Source organism: Scatophagus argus, chromosome 23 (assembly GCF_020382885.2).
Source record: "Scatophagus argus isolate fScaArg1 chromosome 23, fScaArg1.pri, whole genome shotgun sequence".
NCBI lineage: Eukaryota > Metazoa > Chordata > Actinopteri > Scatophagidae > Scatophagus > Scatophagus argus.
This window is the reverse complement of record NC_058515.1, coordinates 15,235,706-15,253,912: the sequence shown is the minus strand read 5'-3', so window position 1 is coordinate 15,253,912 and position 18,207 is coordinate 15,235,706. Positions and strand designations below refer to the sequence as shown.

General features: G+C 47.5%; 3 protein-coding genes across 4 annotated transcripts; 2 read left to right on the top strand and 1 right to left on the bottom strand.

Moving 5' to 3' along the window:
• The first annotated feature begins 1,914 nt into the window (after nt 1-1,914).
• Nucleotides 1,915-4,121, top strand: LOC124054329 (GTPase IMAP family member GIMD1-like). The gene is made up of 4 exons (XM_046380203.1): nt 1,915-2,061; nt 2,964-3,102; nt 3,403-3,665; nt 3,770-4,121. The coding sequence occupies exons 2-4, from the start codon at nt 2,976-2,978 to the stop codon at nt 4,043-4,045; spliced, it is 666 nt and encodes a 221-aa protein (XP_046236159.1). The 5' UTR covers nt 1,915-2,061; nt 2,964-2,975; the 3' UTR covers nt 4,046-4,121.
• Nucleotides 4,122-4,263: 142 nt separating this feature from the next.
• On the bottom strand, nt 4,264-8,827 carry LOC124054316 (aminoacyl tRNA synthase complex-interacting multifunctional protein 1-like). Its single transcript, XM_046380183.1, has 7 exons — nt 8,677-8,827; nt 6,831-6,925; nt 6,626-6,739; nt 5,584-5,757; nt 5,282-5,481; nt 4,853-5,018; nt 4,264-4,588 (listed from the first exon to the last, which is right to left on the bottom strand). The coding sequence occupies exons 1-7, from the start codon at nt 8,706-8,708 to the stop codon at nt 4,422-4,424; spliced, it is 948 nt and encodes a 315-aa protein (XP_046236139.1). The 5' UTR covers nt 8,709-8,827; the 3' UTR covers nt 4,264-4,421.
• Nucleotides 8,828-10,239: 1,412 nt separating this feature from the next.
• On the top strand, nt 10,240-18,117 carry LOC124054308 (phosphatidylcholine:ceramide cholinephosphotransferase 2-like). Of its 2 annotated transcripts, none has more exons than XM_046380161.1 (7): nt 10,240-10,396; nt 13,357-14,254; nt 14,567-14,684; nt 14,767-14,824; nt 15,370-15,465; nt 15,651-15,817; nt 15,938-18,117. In XM_046380161.1, the coding sequence occupies exons 2-7, from the start codon at nt 13,713-13,715 to the stop codon at nt 16,109-16,111; spliced, it is 1,155 nt and encodes a 384-aa protein (XP_046236117.1). In that variant the 5' UTR covers nt 10,240-10,396; nt 13,357-13,712; the 3' UTR covers nt 16,112-18,117. The 2 variants fall into 2 exon arrangements, with proteins under 2 accessions (XP_046236117.1, XP_046236119.1); XM_046380163.1 differs by lacking the exon at nt 10,240-10,396 and adding an exon at nt 13,006-13,158.
• Nucleotides 18,118-18,207: the final 90 nt, after the last annotated feature.

The following is an 18,207-nucleotide window of genomic DNA, read 5'->3' as shown; positions in this document are numbered from 1 at the left end:
TGTAAGTTTATTTATTGTCTGACTTTAGCCTGTTTTCCTGTTTTCTGTCGGTACTACAAAGTCAGGCAGACCGGGTTCTGACTTCAGCTCCATCTTTTCACAACACGCTCCAGTAACATGTAATATCTGTGACAGATGAGCCTGGTCAGACCACATGCCTCTGAAAAGCAGGCGGTGAGTGTTTTCTCCAGCACTGGTGGGCAGCGATAAGCTTGACAAAGAGGAAAGACGTGTCCACAGGCCCGTGAAGACACAGGGAAACGATTCCATCTGTGCAGATAAAAGTTATTTACGACCACATGGTTAAAGCTCACTGACGGGTCTTTAAAGAGTTTGCCGATTTAGACGTCCATCAGAGGGGTAAAAGGTGATTTCTGTCTTCAGCCTGTAATGAAAACCAGACAGCTGACTGAGACGGAGGACAGTGTGTCCATGGGTCAAACCACATCTTAAGATCACCAGATTCTTATTATATTTCAGTTTCAGTACATTAAGTCTTATCTGATTCAGTTTATTCAGACATTTTGTGGCTTTAAACCTCCTTTTAAAGCACCAAAGCAAGTCACAAGTCACAAGTCAGAAAATGCTGACTTGTAGCGTGCCTGCTAACCCGCATGCTACTTTCACTGCTAACCGAGCATTACCTCTAAAGCCGAGGAGAAGATCATCAGTTACCTAACAGCTACATTAGTTTGTGTGGGGTAGGATCTGTCAGAGGAACAGCTCCGTTGTTGGGTTTAGGCAACAAAAGAACAGAAGTTTGATTTGGAGCTCAGGATTGATCAGGAGGACAGCTAACTAGCTAGCTAGCTGCCTGACCTATTCGCTCCATGAACCCGCGGTGCGTAGAAAAGCACATGTGAGCCTTTTATAGGCTTCATGACTTAAATGGAGTCCTCTGTAGGCTGAGTTATGAACCGGCTCGTGGAGCTGATGTTGCTCGGGGTTGACATAATTCACGAGCAACACTCATCATTGTAGTTGCTTGTTAAAAGTGAGAAACTTCTTTTGCTTTCTTCCCTCTCAAGTCCAGGAACCGTGGTTTCAAAAAACTCTATGCATTTCCACAGTAAATCTGCTGCTGCTGTGGTTGCAAACACCACGCTTAAACAAATGTTCTTCTTTTATTTATTTGAATCCTTTTGAGATTTTGCAGAAAGTTAATTTGGATGAAAGAACTTCACAGTATGTTCTGATGTGTATGACCCTTACATGATATTTTCTATTTCCATAAACCTCCTGCAATCAATTTCAATCTTCTGGAGGCTCACTGACGCCCACACAAAATGTGTTTTTGTGTGAGCGTGTTTCCTCCTCAGTGTTTGGTAGCTGTTGGGCATCACTGTTCCCAGCTTGGACACGGTTATTATAAAGATAACACACACACACACACACACACGCACGCACACACACACACTCTGTGTTTTACATGCTCGTGTCCCTCTTCCATCGGTGTTCCCCAGCTTCCCCATACTTCATAGGTCAGTGATACACTCACACACACACACCTATCTGCATTGTCGTCACATCCATGTTTCCCAGTTTCCTTGATGTCACAGGTTCTCTCACACACACACACACACACACACACACACACGGTTTTACCTGATGATGATATGATTGTAAAGGTGAAACAAAGCATCCGTTCATGTGTTTTGCAGTTGGTTGCAGATCACCTACAAAATCAAATCCTGTCAGGGGTCTCGTTCAGCAGTGTGTGTGTGTGTGTGTGTGTGTGTGTGTGTGTGTGTGCGTGTGTGCAGTGATCAGGACGAGCTCATCACACACTGACATGACAGAAAAGACATCAACACGCCTTGCGATGATAATCTGTGTGTGTGTGCAGTCTGTTAGGAATAATAACTGATCTTATTATCTTATCTGTGTGGTTTCAGACTGTCAGGATAAACTGTGAGCAGATGATGATGCTTCAGCCTGAGGCACGCACGGCCTTGAATCAAACTTTATTGAATGCAGAACGCTGACGGAGCAGCTTCGCAGTCACAGTCGGACCAGCGTGTGTTTAACCAGGTTTTATTGTCAACATCCAGGTAGTTCCAGGTCAGCTGATCCCACACACACACACACACACACACACACATCTTATAATTACAGACACTCAGGATAATGAGAATATGATGAGCTTTGATCATGAGAGCTTGCAATTACGAGTTATTCTGTTGTAATTGTGACATAGACTCCGAGCAAAGCCTTCAGATGAGCATTCTTATAATTATCAATGTTTTCATGTCCAAAAAGTTTGGTGAAATTCACACACACACACACACACACACACACGTTGCACTTCTCTTTCAAGGCGTCCCTTTAAACGTTGCAGGGATGTTTGTCAGCTTTACAACGTAAAGAACGCAGGGCAGATGGGCAGGACTGGTTAATATTTAACCAGGACACACACACACACACACACACACACACACAACCTCCCGTGTTGTCCAGGAAATGTGTCTGTGTTTGTCTCTCCTGGTCAGGTGAAGCAGGTAAGACTCATTTTTGTCGATTCTGTTGATCAAGTCATCTTACTTTTCAGTAAAAAGTTGCCTGCAGTGTTTAGTAGCTTCATGTGTTCGTCATTATGACGGAGTCATGTCTGCTTCAGGTTCAGTCCGACGCCACAGTCGCTGCTTCAGGTGTGCTCACTTCTGATGAAACCGGTGTGTGTGACTGATAAATGGTGTCGTGAAGTTTTTTTCATGTACAGATAAAATGTGAGTTGTTTAGATTCTTCAGTTTTATCAACAGTTTAGTTTAGCAGCAGTGGATCACGACGTCAGAAGAGCAACTGAATTAGTCAACAACAACAAATTTTAGATTTTAAACTGATTTTTTACTTTTCTTCCAACCTGAAAATCACAACTAAACAAAAGCTCTTCTAGAATTTCCTTGTTTCTAAGCTTTGATAAAGTTGTCTGACAACCAAACATCAAGCCGTCCTTCCTCTGCAGTCACTTTGTCAGATGGCTCTCGGCATCGAACGCAGCAGACGTCGGCCGGGCGACGGCGAGCCCAACGTCCTGAACCTGAACGTGCTGCTGATAGGCCACGGGCAGAGTGGGAGGAGCTCAGTGGGAAATGCTCTGATTGGTCAGTGCTGGTGCATTCGTGTTGCCTTGTTAACTCGTGGTTGATGTAAAACGAGCTTTTAGTGAAGTTTCAGCTCAAAGGAAAAGAGCGGCGACATTTTGGTTCCAACCCTGACCTCCATCCTCTGGGGACCTTCAGTTTTCCCGCCTAGCGTGTTAGCCGTTAGCTCATCAGTTGTAGCAGTTCGCCAGCTAGTGTTAGCAGCCTTCCAACAAGCAGAAAGAAAGCAGAAAATAATTTGTAATTATAATTAATTTCTGCAAATAAAATAATTTCTTCATAAACCCATCTGTCGGCCAGGTGGAGAGGTGTTTCAAACAGGCACCTGCATCTCCGGCAGTTCCACGACCACAGAGTGCCAGCTCCTCCGCCGAACTTTCTCCAGGTACTTCAGAAGACAGGGGGCGGAGTCTGACCTCGTGTTGAGGGTGGTCGACACGCCCCCTGCGTTGCCCCACCCACAGATCGTCCACGAGCTCTGTCCCGACGGCGTGCACGTGCTAGTCCTCGTTGTGAGAGCTGACCTGCCACACTGCGACACACACCTGAAGGAGCATGTGGAGGTACACGCACACACACACACACACACACACACACACACACACACACACACTGTGATGTTTGTGTTCTCTGGCTGATTTTGTGTGTGTTTTGTGTGTCTGGTCAGACTCTTTTCGGTCCAGAATGGTGTCGTCACACTTTACTAGTTCTCACTCATGCTGACCACCTGAAGGAGGCGGGGCTTCACCGGTCGATCTACCTCGCTCGGACCAGTGATTGGCTGAGAGCTCTGGCTGAGGACGTGGGAGGAGGAGTCTTCTTTTTGGACAACAGCTGTGATTGGCCATCAATCAGAGGACGACCGCTGAGAGATCAGCTGCTCTGCCTCTCAGCCCGGAACCACCACAGAGCTCTTCGCCTCAGGGCGGAGGTCTCACTCTGACTGTGAGAAGAGGATCTACTCACATGATCACACAGATCGTTGGCAGATGATGGTGTTCTGGCTGATTTTTTCAGCAGAAACTTCCAGTAGAAATTAAACAATCAACTTTAAACATCGGAGGGCCTTCCTTTCCTCCGCTCACATGCAGACAAGAACACATGAGGACACGGACTGTGGTTTCAGGCCAGTTTTTAAGCAAGAAACGACAGTGCTGCAGCTGAAATTTAACCAATTTTATTTAATTTCTTCTTTTGTGAGCGCCTGACCAGTTGCCTGACCAGTTGCCTAACCAGTTGCCCACAGCAGAGTGGGCTTTTCACAATAAAAGCACCCTGGTGCAGATCGTTTTTCAGCGAGTCTTGGCCCCTCGCTGTGTCTATCTGATGAGGCAGTTGGTGAGGGACGGGGCCCTGCATAGTCCCTTCCCCTTCACCTCAAACCTGCAGCCTTTATAGTTGGCCACGCCCCTGCAGTCGACCTGCAGGTCGGGCTGAAGGAGCTCCCAAACCCTGTCCTTGGACTGCAGCTCCCGGTCCGGGTCCCCTGAACACACAGAGAGGGATGTTCATGAGTACCAGAAACAGACTGTGGGAAATCCCAAAAGCTGCTTTCATCTTCTGCAGCCGAGACCAGATGAGACCAGGAGCAGGTCAGGTGTCCACCCGGGCCTGCAGGTAGACCACACACCTGTCTTTGTGAAGACAAGCTGCCAAGGATTTTTTTTTGTTTGCTTCAGTTTTGTGTGTGTTTTTCACAACAATCTAATAATTATTTTTACTGGAATCTTAATTATGTAACCATGGTTACCGGGGTAATTGAGGAAGGTAACTCTGTCCCCAGGATGAGAGCCTGTGGGTGGGACCAGCAGCTCGATGACATCATCGGAGGCGGAGCAGCAGAGGAGGCGGGCCTGAGACACCACGCCCCTCTGCTTACAGGCCTTGACGTTGCATAGCAACACAGCGAGGTCGCCCTGGACAGGAAATATTGAAAAGCAGGAAATGAGGTCATAATTTCAGGAATTAAATGGTTCTATTCTCAGATTAAAGCTGTAAAAAATTTTGAAAACCAAGAGGTAATGTTTCCAGAAATAAAGTTGTAATATTGGTAGTATTGCGGCTGCTCTGCTGTGAGGAGTCGTGACGTCTCGTTTAAAAGTCACCGTTTTTCTGAGTCTGAGAGACACAAAACAATTGGAGTTACTGCGACATTTTGAGGAAAGCCGTCGTGTGTCACCTCCTCCGGCCGTGTTGTCCCGCCCAGTTTGCTGACCACCATGCGGGGGACTTTCTCTCCCACGTCCACCTCCTGGACGGACAGCGTCGTGACCAGCGGATGGCGGCGGACGCTGACGATGCGTCCGACCCGCAGGTCTAGTCGTGACACGTCGACCCGAGGCTCCGCCCCCAGGGGCAGGTGGTCCGAGATGGGACGGGCTGAGAGAAAGAGTGGGGGGGAAAGTCAGTCTTCCCTTCTTTTTCCTCCCTTGTCAATTCCCTCCCGCCTTCCTTTCCTCCTTTCCTTCCTCCTCATCTCACCTCTCCTCTCTCCTCGACCCCTCCTGCTCCGCCTCTCTCTCTGGTCGTGGGAGGAGGGTGAAGGAGGCTCGGCAGGAGCGGCGGCGGTTGCTCCGGCGGGGGAGGAAGGTTGACTGACAGGCGTCGTGGGGGCGGGGCTACCTGTCGGAGGGGGCGGGGAGAACAAAGCCCTGACTGAAAGAGAGAAGAAGAAGAAAGAGAAGACGCTGATGTCGTTTTGCCAGCAAATAAATGCAGGAATTTAATTTGAGCTTTTGGACAAAAAGAAAAATAAATGAAATTTAAATTCTTCCTGTGTGTGTGTGTGTGTGTGTGTGAGTGTCTGTGTCTGTGTGTGTGTGTGAGTGTCTGTGTGTGTGTGAGTGTGTGAGTGTCTGTGTGTGTGTGTGTGTGTGTGTGTGTGAGTGTCTGTGTGTGTGTCTGTGTGTGTGTGTGAGTGTGTGTGTGTGTGTGTGTGTGTGTGTGTGAGTGTCTGTGTGTGTGTGTGTGTGTGTGTGTGAGTGTGTGTGTGTGTGTCTGTGTGTGCGTGTGTGTGTGAGTGTGTGAGTGTCTGTGTGTGTGTGTGTGTGAGTGTGTGAGTGTCTGTGTGTGTGTGTGTGTGAGTGTGTGTGAGTGTCTGTGTGTGTGTGTGTGTGAGTGTGTGAGTGTGTGTGTGTGTCTGTGTGTGTGTGTGAGTGTCTGTGTGTGTGTCTGTGTGTGTGTGTGTGTGTGTGTGAGTGTGTGTGTGTGTGTCTGTGTGTGCGTGTGTGAGTGTGTGTGTGTGTGTGTGTGTGTGTGTGAGTGTGTGTGTGTGTGTGTGTGTGTGTGTGTCTGTGTGTGTGTGTGTGTGTGTGTGAGTGTGAGTGTCTGTGTGTGTGTGTGTGTGTGTGTGAGTGTGTGTGTGTGTGTCTGTGTGTGCGTGTGTGAGTGTGTGTGTGTGTCTGTGTGTGTGTGTGAGTGTCTGTGTGTGTGTGTGTGTGTGTGTGTGAGTGTGTGTGTGTGTGTGTGTGTGTGTGTGTCTGTGTGTGTCTGTGTGTGTGTGTGAGTGTCTGTGTGTGTGTACCTGTGCGTCTCCTCTGTTTGTCTTGCAGCTGATGTCTCAGCTGTTCGATGTCTTTCTTCAGTTTTCCGTTTTCTACCAGCAGCTTCTTCTGATCTCTGAGTGACGCCTGCAGCACTGAAGCGCACACACACACACACACACACACACTCGGTGGGCTTCCTGTCTGAGATCGTTGGAGGTGTGTTCCTGGTGTTTGGTGTCTTACGTGCTTTCTCCCTCAGCAGCAGGGCTTGGGTTTCGAAGTACTCGACGATCTGCTCGCCGTCCTCTGGATCGAACTTCTTGAGAGCCGCCGCCAGGCTGAGAGACGGACGGACAGACAAATCGAGACAAAAGTGTGTTTACTGCCTCGTGTCGTGTCAAACGTTTGCTTCAAGTCGCGTGTCGAGTCGGCTGACGCAAAGTTAAGTCAAGTCACAAGTCAGCTGAAAGTCACGTGTGTGAGTTCGGGTCGAGGCCCGACTGATGATCTGACTTCTACTGAGTCAACACGAAGAAGAAGACGACGAAGAAGAAGAAGAAGAAGAAGAAGAAGAAGAAGAAGCAGCAGGCTCAACATTTGATCAGATGTCAATCAGCTCCTGCAAATCAAAGTTTCATCAGCGTGCAAATCAGACAGGCAGTGATGTCATCAGCTCGCCGATCAAACGTTTATAATAGATGATATCTGGGAGGAAGGCTGCGATCGTTTTCGAGTGCGAAATGTCACAAACGATAAGATGAAGTTTGTTTTTGTTTCTGAATCAAAACAGGAATGAAATGAGTCCTGTTGCCTCAGTGCGCTTCAAAGCACTTCCTGTTCATCAGACTGACAGGTGGATTAGGACGCACACCTGTCAGGCCGCATACCTGCAGCCCCTCAGTGAGCGTTAACAAGGGGCACATAGAGGGGCCCCCGGACCTGCACTGGACCGCATGCAGTTCTGCCTAAGTGCCACTAGGTGTCAGTAAGTCTGCTGAGCGAAGACTAAAGCCGAGACCACATGAAGACATATGGAGACACGAAGAGCCATCATGAGCAGATCTTATCTGTGGCCAAGGAACTGACATATTAATGCCAGCACACACACACGCGCACACACACACACACACACACACACACACACACACACACACACACACACACACACACGTACGCAGCCTGTTTGCATAATGATAAACAGGAGGCTACTGGCTCTCCATCAGCTGCTTAACATTTGCATAGAAAAGCACACTTGGCTGACACTAACTCACTGATCTGTGCTTCATTATTAAAGGGAAAATCCCCCAACTTAACTGTGTGAAAGCTCACTGTGACGGTGCTGGACAAAGCAGGTCCACTTTCAGAGCTGCTGTGGACGCTTTCAGGCACACCTGGACACGCTAATGTACTTCACCCAGCGTCTCGGTGAGCAGCCACACGCGGGCGCGCGCACACACACACACACACACTTCAACTGATTACACGGGAGACTGAAGCTCAGGTACTCGTGTCCTCACACTGTGCTGCTTCCTTCAGCGTAACTCACACACATGAAGCCTGAGATCTGTGACCTTAACACACACACACACACACACACACACACACAGCAGCTGCTAACCCACAGAAACAGGGAGACACAGCAGCTGCAGCTATAAATAACATGAACTACGGGACAAACGAGACAACAGTCCTGAACGCAGCACTCTGATGTAAACTCCAAATCGTACCAAAGTCAAAACACAGTATGAGCCAACAAAGTACTTCAGTGTACATAATGCAAGTACAGCAGTCAGAGAACTTAAAGGGAAACAGAACAACAATAAAAACATGATGTTAATGTGATGAAAAGAACTCTTAAAGACGACAACAACAACAACACCTTGAAAAACAAACTAAAATTGAAGCCGCTTGGCTGAAGACAAACGAGGACGACTGCAGCAGTTACAGTCCACTGGAACGATGAAAACCTGAGATCTGCTCAGACAGACTTCACCTTCATGTGCCCTCTGAGTTTAGGTCTTCATGTGGTCTCTAGTTAAACCTGTGACACACACACACACTCACACACACACACAGGTTGTCGTGGTACCTGGGATTAAACAGGCCGTTGCTGTTGTCCATGCTGGACGATGTTGTCGGTCGGGCGGACGGAGACAGAAAGCTCAGAGTCTTCAGCTGGGACACACACACACACACACACCGTCAGCTGTCTCTCTCCGTCTCCAGCTGGCTGCAGGTCAAAGGTCGAACGCCTCCCCTTTCTGATTTGGCTCTGATTTGGAAACTTAATGAATCAGAATCAGAATCAACTTTATTTGCCAAGAACGTGTGACCACACCAGGAATTTGGCTCGGGGTTTTTCTCTCTCCTGTGCACCATACAAAATACAAAATAACAATAACAATCATAAAAAGTAATAATGATAGAAAACAAAACGACCAGCAGAAGCTCACTGATTGGCTAAACTCTCGATGTGCAGAAACACGCGTGTTCAGTGCGTCTTTCTGTGTTGTGTTGAAGCATGTTGTCTTCCTGTCACTTGATGTGATTCTGTCTATCAGCGCCCTCTGCTGGCAGAAAGCAGCACAGCCCAAAGCCTCCTCAGCCGGTTTGTCTGGCTGTCACTTCCCCAACATGTCACCCAGCATGTTAGATGAAGTGTTGAATTATGTCTTCTGTGATTTGTAAAATGATATTTGAAGACATTCTCCATCACGAATCTGGTGCACAGGTCTGTGTTGTGGCTTCTTCTTTGGGGCTAAAAGTAAAAAAATAAATTAAATATTGAGCTAAGCTGTGTGCAGTTGTTGAATGTGAAGTCCTCGTCGGGTCATTAAACGCCTCACTGATTGGTACATTCCCGGCCCAAGACAGGAAGTGAGTTTAACACTCAGGCAGCGAACAGATCTGTGAGTCTTTAGTATCGGTGATGTCATTAATCGACTCAGAGGCTGAGAGTCGACCAGCAGGATAACAACGAGGTGTTCAGTTGTCCTGGACTTTGGTTCAGTGAAGTACTGAGCTGCTTGTCCGCCAGCATGTGAACTCTAATGAACATGTGATGTGTTTAAACACAACACGCTGTCAGACATTAAACCAGCGGACCTTACAGAGAACACAGTCGATGGCTTGTCCACATTTCCCCTCCAAACTTCTCACAGGGTCTCACTTAAACTCTTCAACCTCAAAGAGGTAAAATATTTCACAAAGAAAATGTTCAGTAAAAAAACAGATTTCACGTTTATCTGAGAGTCAGATGCCGACTTTTACTTCTAATGTTTTAAATTGTTGTACCAATAATAACGTTTGCTGACGTGGGGCGTTCAATGCACTTTTTTGCGACTTGTCATTGAGTATTTTACCTTTGGCGGCCGACTTTTACTTTGAAAGACACCAGCACATTGAACACCAGGACTGAGAACAGCAAATTTAAACCTTTTAAATTCAAAACTTTGAATTTTTAAAATCTAAATTTATTGACCAAAACAGTTTTAATGGAACCAATACAGCATGGCTGAAAATTTCCCACTCGTTTTGTCTTTCCCTGAATTTCTCCCGCAGTCTCAGCCCCGTCGGGGAGGCAGAGAGATGGGTGGGGCTCGTCAGCGGAAGCTGCCGCACCATATTTGGAGGCGCGCGGGGCGGGACGGGGCGGGTTCCTTCAAGACACGCCAAGCTCGCGCTCCCGAGCAGAATCCCCGGCACGCGCTCTGGTTGATGAGGTGGTTGACAGGAGGAGCAGGAAAGTTTTTGGAGACGAGAAGGCGACGAGTGCGGAGTGTGAGAGGCGAGAAACTGCGGCCTGATCGGTGAGTTTGTTGTTTTTAACTAAACCGGACGTTTGTCCAGCCGTTTTTACCGCTCTGACGTGAGCACGCAGGCCGAAACGCGCCGCGCCGTCCGACAGGTGTGCTGCCCGAGTTCCTGGGTTGTGCCGCCCGTGGCGACACGCGGGACGTGTACGAAAACTCCTCGGTCGTTTGTTTTCGTTGGAAACGCAGCTTCTCGTGCGGTCACGAATCGATTGGTGTGGAAACGCGGCAGAAATCGATCAGTGATTGTTAACGTGGAGACAATCACAGTTTCAGCTCGCGCGAGTTTCTGACTTCAACCTTTAATTTCTGCCTTTTTGTCGCCGCTTTTCAGCGCTGAAATGATTGGTTTAAAGCCATTAATTAGTTCAAAATCAGAGGAGTCGGAGCTTCTTGAGGACCGACATAAAATCTGTAAGAGTTTAATAGGCTTTCCGGGGCTTTTATTTTGTGTCGAAACAGCAGAACATCAATCGCCAGCAGTTCTGATAATCGACTAAAAATCTCCTCCGGTTTGTGTGGCGGCAAAGTGAATCCCTGTGGTGTCTGGACTGTCGGTGGGACAGAACAGTCTGAGAATGTCAGCAGTTTCGGCCTGACTTTAGCTGTCTGTCACCTTGGACCTGTCTGTCTGTCTGCCTGTCTGTCTGTCTGTCTGTCTGCCTGCCTGTCTGCCTGTCTGTGTGTGTGTGTGTGTGTGTGTGACTGTCTGCCTGCCTGCATTGGCTCTCATTAGGAGGAAATTGAATTCTCATGATCTTAACTCCATTTGGGCCGTAAACAGGAAGTGACATCAGTTTGCAGATCCATTTGAATGAGAGTCAGACAGTGAAGTTCAGGTGTTGAGCTGTGAGCCCGTAAATGTTTCATTTCTGACGATGAAGCGCGTGTGGTTTCTTCGCGTGTTTCTCATTACTGTGAGGTTCTGAGACAAAGTGTGTGAACAGTTTGAAAGGTTTTGGTTCCACAGTGTGTTGATCAGTCCCAGAACAGAGCGGAATGAAGTTTAACGTGAGTGTGAGCTGGCTAAACGGCCGCCGTCGCAGCAAAACAGGAAACTGACTTCAGCTGTTGATGTCAGAGTTACGAACTGCTGGTGAGGACAAATCTGAAACGAAGAAAGCTGAATAAATGGGACATCTGGGCTGTGGGGAGCCGTTAGCCCTGATGCTAAACCTCAGGTGCAGCTTTGTTTTCCAGTGGAAACCTGAACCTGAAGGGTACACGAGGAAGACGGTTTGAGGAGGACTGCAGGTTTCTGAGGACGCCTGAAGTGCCAGAGATCCTGCTGGACCAGTTTCAGGTCCCACGGTGAACAGAAAGTGTTTCTGTTTGACTTGTGGGTTAAACATCACACACAATCGGGGCAGTGTGTGTGTGTGTGTGTGTGTGTGTGCGTGTGTTAAGGTCACAGATCTCAGGCTTCATGTGTGTGAGTTACGCTGTAGGAAGCAGCTCAGTGTGAGGACACGAGTACCTGAGCTCACGTATAATCAGTTTCAGTGTGTGTGTGTGTGTGCGTGTGTGTGGAGTGTTGAGGTATTTAACAGGACAAGGAGAGATGTTCGTCCTCAGCAGCTCGCTGTGTGTGGGACGAGGCAGGACTCGGTCTGTCCGTCCTCACTGTCCAAAAGCATTTAGAAACGTTTGAGTAAACAATTAAAACGTAACAAATGACGCAATAATCGCTTTTTAAACGCTGTTTTTATCCTTTCACTTCCTGTAGTCTTCATTCGCTCTGCAGAGACAAAACTAAATGGAAACAAGGCCACGGAGTCTGCAGCCCAGTTGGTTGTAGAGGTCAGAGGTCAGCGGCGGAGTCTGACTGCTAATTAGCATTAGCTCGCTAACCTGGAAGCCAGAGGCGTTAAAGGGACATGCTCACGTCCACACAGCCGCAGTGTTTATGTTCCTGCACACACTCGCTCCATCCTGCCTCTTCCTGTTTGTCTCTGCTCTGTTGACTTTATTCCTCTGCTCAGCAGGATGTTTTGTGAAGTCGGCCAAAACGCGCGAGTCACCTTTCGCTTTGTCTCACCTGCGATTCAGGTGAGTGACGAGTGGCGGAGGTTTGCTCAGCCTGTTGAAACAACTGAAACCAACTAATGAGTTCACCGTGGACGTCGACGGCGTTTTGTGTCGTTTGTTTGTTCCATCGGGTCACTTTAAAGGTCAGCTGATGGCGAAGGAAAATTCAGGTCGACTTTGTCCTCTTTGACCGTGAGGCTTTGGATGCTGTCTGACTCGTTCTTCAGAAGTCACGTATGTGTGCCTGTGTGTGTGCCTGTGTGTGTGCGTGTGTGTGTGTGCCTGTGTGTGTGTGCGTGTGTGTGTGTGTGTTCACAGGGAGTGCCTCCCTGGGGTTACTTGCAGTCAGAGAGCCTGTTCAGACGTGGCGTTCACGTCCGTCAGCTCACACAGCTTTCAGTCGGGTCGCAGCACGTCTGCCATTCAGAACTGCATTATGAATGTGTTAGATTTAACTTCGTTATCAGTTGACTTTACGGTGTGACGCATCAGAAAACAATGATAAACGTCTAAGGTGGAGGCGTGGTGTCAATCCAGTTGCATTGTGGGACACGGAGACTTTGTGTCCAGTCAGGAGACGGACTGGACACATGAGAGGGCGATACTTTAAGTACGGATTCATCTGTCAGTTATAGTTTTGATCTGTTAAATTTAGTGAAAACCTGAACAATGAGCCTGTGCTGACTTCCCTGACGACCGACGTGGTGAACAGAGGGAGGAAGTAGTTTCAGGTGAGTTCAGTCGGCCAGTGATTTCTTTGTGTTCCTGTGGACTCGAGTTACCTCTCGGTGCGGCTTCAGGAAACAAAGACGTGAAGAATCTGGAAGGCAAACATTTGCTCGCCGTCGGCTGACTGCTGCTCGGTTCAAGATGAAAGGCAGAAATATTTTGTTGTAAAAATGAGTGTTTTTTTTGCTTTTCTTTTTCAGGTTTGTGCTGAGTCATCCTGACCGACCAATCACATGCCTCCTGTGTGACCCCATCGCTCTGATCAGATTATTGATCCAGTCAGCACCAGACCAAATCGATGATCCTGGACTTGTGATCGCTGCCTGACAAGCCAGAGACTCGTGCTGCTGTGGTGCTGATACCTGCTATTGATTACTGGATTACTGATCACACCTGAGCCAGAGGGAAACTGCTGAGAAAGGAATATTTGTGAAACTTCTGCTATCTCATTAAGTTGACACCTTACAAAGACTGCGATTGATTGGAGAACCGGGAAAACGCCTCCTTATTGGTCAAACAGTCAATAAGGGAGACAAAAACCCCAACAGGCCAATCAATGGCAGCCTCAGAACTGATCCAGGACAGCGACGATGTCCGGCCCCACGTGGAAGTTAACGTGACCACAGTGAATCCCCCCACACCTCCTCGTCCTCCGAGGGTTTCCAACGGTAAGCCGACCCGCCTCGTCTCCTCGCCGTCGCCCCGCGGCGACGCACACGACGGCTCGACGCAGCAGGACTGCAGCCGGCTGAGCAGCCTGTTGAAACAGAAACACCTGATCCAGTCTCTGAGCCGCGGACTGAGGAAGCACTGCGACTACGTGAAGATCACCGTGCAGGAGGAACGGGCAACCCGGCTCCCCAAGGAATGGTGGAAGACGGGCGTGGCCTTCCTGTACGCCGTCTTCAACCTCGTCTTCACCACCGTCGTCATCACCATCGTCCACGAGAGGGTGCCGGACAAGTCGGTGAGCCCGCCGCTGCCCGACAAGTTCTTCGACTACGTGGACCGCGTGCCCTGGGCCTTCACCGTCACCGAGGTCAACGGGCTGATCCTGGTGGGACTCTGGCTCGTCCAGTGGCTCTTCCTCAGACACAAGTACGATCAGAAGCTGGACCGCGGGGGTCTGTGGTACAAGTACTCGCAGTACAGCATAGTTCTGGTACAAGAGAAAGTCTGGTTACGATGAGAAGGTTGAACAAACTGAAGTAGCGCGAACAGGAACCACAGACTCGAGTCTTGAGGTTGGCTGCGGTTGCTTTGCAGGTTCAGATGAATAAAAATCTGCTCTAATGAACCCTAATGAAGGTTAAAACCCTGGAGGTGAAAACTGAGCCAGCACTGGATTTCAGAATGAATGAATAAATAAAGTGCTGACCTGTCAGTGACGGGAACCTTTTCTCTCCTCAGGGCCATCGTGGGGCGTCGCTGTTTCTTCCTCATCGGGACTCTCTACATGTATCGCTGCGTCACCATGTACATCACCACCCTGCCCGTACCTGGGAAACACATGGTGTGCGCTCCCAAGGTACACACACACACACACACACACACATACACACACACACTTCATCATCAGTAAACGTTTTCCTGTTCGGTCGTCTCTGCAGCTCTACAACGACTCCATTGGGAAAGTCTGGAGGATTTTGAGGCTGATCTCAGGAGGAGGTAACACCAGCGGCCGGTTTGAACAAGTCTAACGTTTAAAAACAAACAGAAAATCCTGCGCTCTGATTGGCTGGCAGGACCACTGAGGTGATCTGAGTTTTATCTGCCTCTTGCGGTGGCCAGGGTGCAGTTACGTTCTTAGACTGCTTTTAGAGCAACAAAAAATGAAGTGAATTAACCGCCATATTTGTTTCTCACTTCTTAGTGCATGAGAAGGTAAGAAAGTAACATTAAGACCACCATAAAGCCACACGCTTTGACCTTGTTATCACTTTGTTGTCCTCAGGGCCATGCAAGAACATCTAACTGTAATCGAATGTGCTCAGTTAAACACTCACTTCTTCAATTTAACTTCAGTTGTTAAAACAGAACATGAACGGAGCATAAAAAACAACAAAGAGGAGCAAACTAATTCGCATGATGTGTTTACTGTTTGAGGGTTTCACCTTAAAGAAATGCACGTCGTTACTGAAGCTTCTACGTTCTGCCTGCAGAGGGCAGTGTTTTACAACAGACTGTGTGTGTGTGTGTGTGTGTGTGTTCAGGTTTGTCTCTGACCGGCTCTCACCTGATGTGTGGTGACTTCCTGTACAGCGGGCACACCGTCATGCTGACGCTGTCGTACCTGTTCATCAGAGAGTGTGAGTACGCGGTCTGCCTGAAGACAACGTGAACAGACAGAACGTAGAACAGGATGTAAAAGATGAAAATGAACTGGTGTCACAGTGAGGTTCAGTGTGAGTTTAGAGAGAGTTTGTGGTGTGTGAGATCAGATGAAGGTAACAGCCCAGTGTGTGTGTGTGTGTGTTCGTGTGTTCGTGTTCAGACTCTCCTCGCTGGATGTGGTGGTATCACTGGCTCTGCTGGTTGCTCAGCGCCTCAGGTGTTGTCTGCATCCTGTTCGCTCACGAGCACTACAGCATCGACGTGGTCATCGGATACTTCGTCACCACCAGGATCTTCTGGTGGTACCACACCATGGCCAACACACACGTAGGAGCCCGCACCGTCCTCAAAACAGTTGATGAAGCATTTTCTGTTGATTGACTAACCAGTTAATCGTTTTCTCTTGGGTCACTTCCTGTTGTAAATGTGTTGTGGATTTCTGCTCAGGCGCTGCGTCAAGCTCCCAACAACTACCTGTCGAGGACCTGGTGGAACCCGATCTTCAATTTCCTGGAGGGGAACGTTCAGACGACGGTTCCCATCACGTTCTCGTGGCCGGTGCCGCTGCCTTCGTCCTGCAGACAGCGGTACAGGATAGTGGAGGGGGGGAGGGACGAGTGAGGACAGGTGGGGGGCCAATCACAGACCTGAGCTGAAACGGCATCCGTCCAGACTCCTGTTTGACATGAGTGTAATTATGAGAACCAGCATTTCCAGCTCTCCCCTGCGCACTGAGGAAGAGCTCATGATGTTTACATTGACGTGATCAGCGAGTTTAATCCTTTGATAATGCAGGTCATCTTCCTGTTGAATCTGAAGAGTTTCCTGTGACGTGTTCACACAAACATCTGACTGTCAGCAAAGTTACAACTACACTGAGAGCTAAAATAACTGCCTAGTCAATAACACGATTCGTTAGAAAACTAGTTTCACTTCTTTTGTGTCTTTGGCACACTTTAATTTTTTATCAATGCGTTCTAGCTGTTGTTACAAAGATTTCTTTTCTTGTTCTAATTTAATTTCCGGTTGAAATAAGCTTCAGGTGCCATAAACCTTTTCCACAAGTGCCCATAAATCCAACATGAGGTCCAGATTCTGACCTCTGAAACGGACCTCGGAGGTTGATGTGAAGGGTTTTCAGGTTTCATGTCCTGCTGCTCTACCAACAAACCAACTGGCTGAAGAGCTGGACAGCTTTTGTTACTAACTGCTAACTCAGGCTCGTCAGATGCTTACTTTTAACGTGGCGTATGTGTGGACTAACTGCTGTGATACCGGTGTTCCTGTTCACCTACCTGTGTGAGTCAGGAGGACCACACACCGGCCAACACCAGAAGGTTTTCAGGGAGAACTTTCATTATTCCCAAAACCTAAAAGGAGCTGAAACATTTTGACATACGAGCTAAACGTGTTGACGTGTTCATCCTATTGCTGCGTGTACTGCAGAGTAGTCAGTAAAGACACGCTTAGCATGCTAACGTGAAGGTGTTTTCAAGTCAGGAGACAGAATTACAGGGTGGAAGTTTGGGAAGAAAAAAATGGCTGAAAATGAGTCGTCACCTCATTAACCTTTCTGATTAGGGCTGGATATCACGAACAGTCTTGATACTAAGACCAAAGGAAAGCCTAATTTCAGTACCAATACCAAATGTTATTAATATATATGTATTTTTTTTATTTAGAGGTGCAATATGTAAAATTGGTTAAAAACAACCCCAAAATTAACAAATATTAATGTGAAGAATGTGAAGAACTGACAGTGTTGACAAAGTGCTGCTGATATGTCTCCTGAAGTTAGCATGTAAGCTAGATCATTTACCTCAACAAGTAACGCCGACAAGCTAAGGAATACAAAGGAAACATTACATGTTTAAATATTGAGATTATTTCATAGCGTTCGGTTTGTAAGCTCGCCACACACTTAGAACCAAAGCTACTGTTGTTAGCAGGTCTTCATACAGGAGTGATGACTGATGGCACTGAATTAGGTTTGATTAGCCACATGGCAGCAGGGCCTTGCGTAATACTTGTTTTGATCACTAAAGAAAATTAAGTCCATGAAAGGAAAATGTACCAACAAAGACAAATTAGACAAGTAAGTAGATTATTAATTCTGCCTGTGTGGCTTGTAAGCTAGCCAGCTGGTAGCTAATAGCTTGTAGTAGCTAAACTGCCAATTAAACTTTCCAAGTAGCTAAATTGGGTCCTTGTCGGTGAGAAAGTTCATGGCTTTATTGAATGAGAATTGTTGAATGTCTTTCTGTACTTGATCATTGTTGTTTAAGTTATGTTTTCAAGTCAAATTGTGTGAAGTATTGAGACGCTGAGCTTCCAGCTGTCTGTTTTTGCCTTTTTTTTTATATATATATATATATATATGTATATACATTGTTTTCCTAATTTTATGTCATTCTGAAACAGTAACTTCCTGTAAACCAAAACTCCCTGAAACTGCTGCTGATTAAAGTCGGATTAATGAAGGCTGTTGTTACGTGAAGCTCCAGTTAAATTTTCAAAAAGTTTACCCAATGTCATGTTCTACAAGTTCATTATTTGGTTAAAGGTGATGTAAACAAATTGTCACGATGGGATATTTGCTTTATTAATAAAAGCTTTATCTTCAGTGAGCAGCTGGTGTTGATTAGTTGAAAACAAACAGTAAGTGTTAGCTAGCGGTGCTGAAGTTTACAGCTGTCGGGTGGATTTCTGTCACACTT

What these genes read in the sequence shown, in the direction of transcription:
- LOC124054316 (XM_046380183.1), bottom strand. Translation starts at nt 8,708, where the DNA reads ATGGACAACAGCAACGGCCTGTTTAATCCCAG. An exon ending in GCTGCTGAGGGAGAAAGCAC is followed by an intron (nt 6,740 to 6,830) that starts GTAAGACACCAA and finishes TGTGCGCTTCAG; the next exon opens with TGCTGCAGGCGTCACTCAGA. An exon ending in CAAACAGAGGAGACGCACAG is followed by an intron (nt 5,758 to 6,625) that starts GTACACACACAC and finishes TCTCTCTTTCAG; the next exon opens with TCAGGGCTTTGTTCTCCCCG.
- LOC124054329 (XM_046380203.1), top strand. Translation starts at nt 2,976, where the DNA reads ATGGCTCTCGGCATCGAACGCAGCAGACGTCGGCCGGGCGACGGCGAG. An exon ending in AGTGGGAAATGCTCTGATTG is followed by an intron (nt 3,103 to 3,402) that starts GTCAGTGCTGGT and finishes TCTGTCGGCCAG; the next exon opens with GTGGAGAGGTGTTTCAAACA. An exon ending in ACCTGAAGGAGCATGTGGAG is followed by an intron (nt 3,666 to 3,769) that starts GTACACGCACAC and finishes GTGTCTGGTCAG; the next exon opens with ACTCTTTTCGGTCCAGAATG.
- LOC124054308 (XM_046380161.1), top strand. Translation starts at nt 13,713, where the DNA reads ATGGCAGCCTCAGAACTGATCCAGGACAGCGACGATGTCCGGCCCCAC. An exon ending in GTACCTGTTCATCAGAGAGT is followed by an intron (nt 15,466 to 15,650) that starts GTGAGTACGCGG and finishes GTTCGTGTTCAG; the next exon opens with ACTCTCCTCGCTGGATGTGG. An exon ending in ACACCATGGCCAACACACAC is followed by an intron (nt 15,818 to 15,937) that starts GTAGGAGCCCGC and finishes ATTTCTGCTCAG; the next exon opens with GCGCTGCGTCAAGCTCCCAA.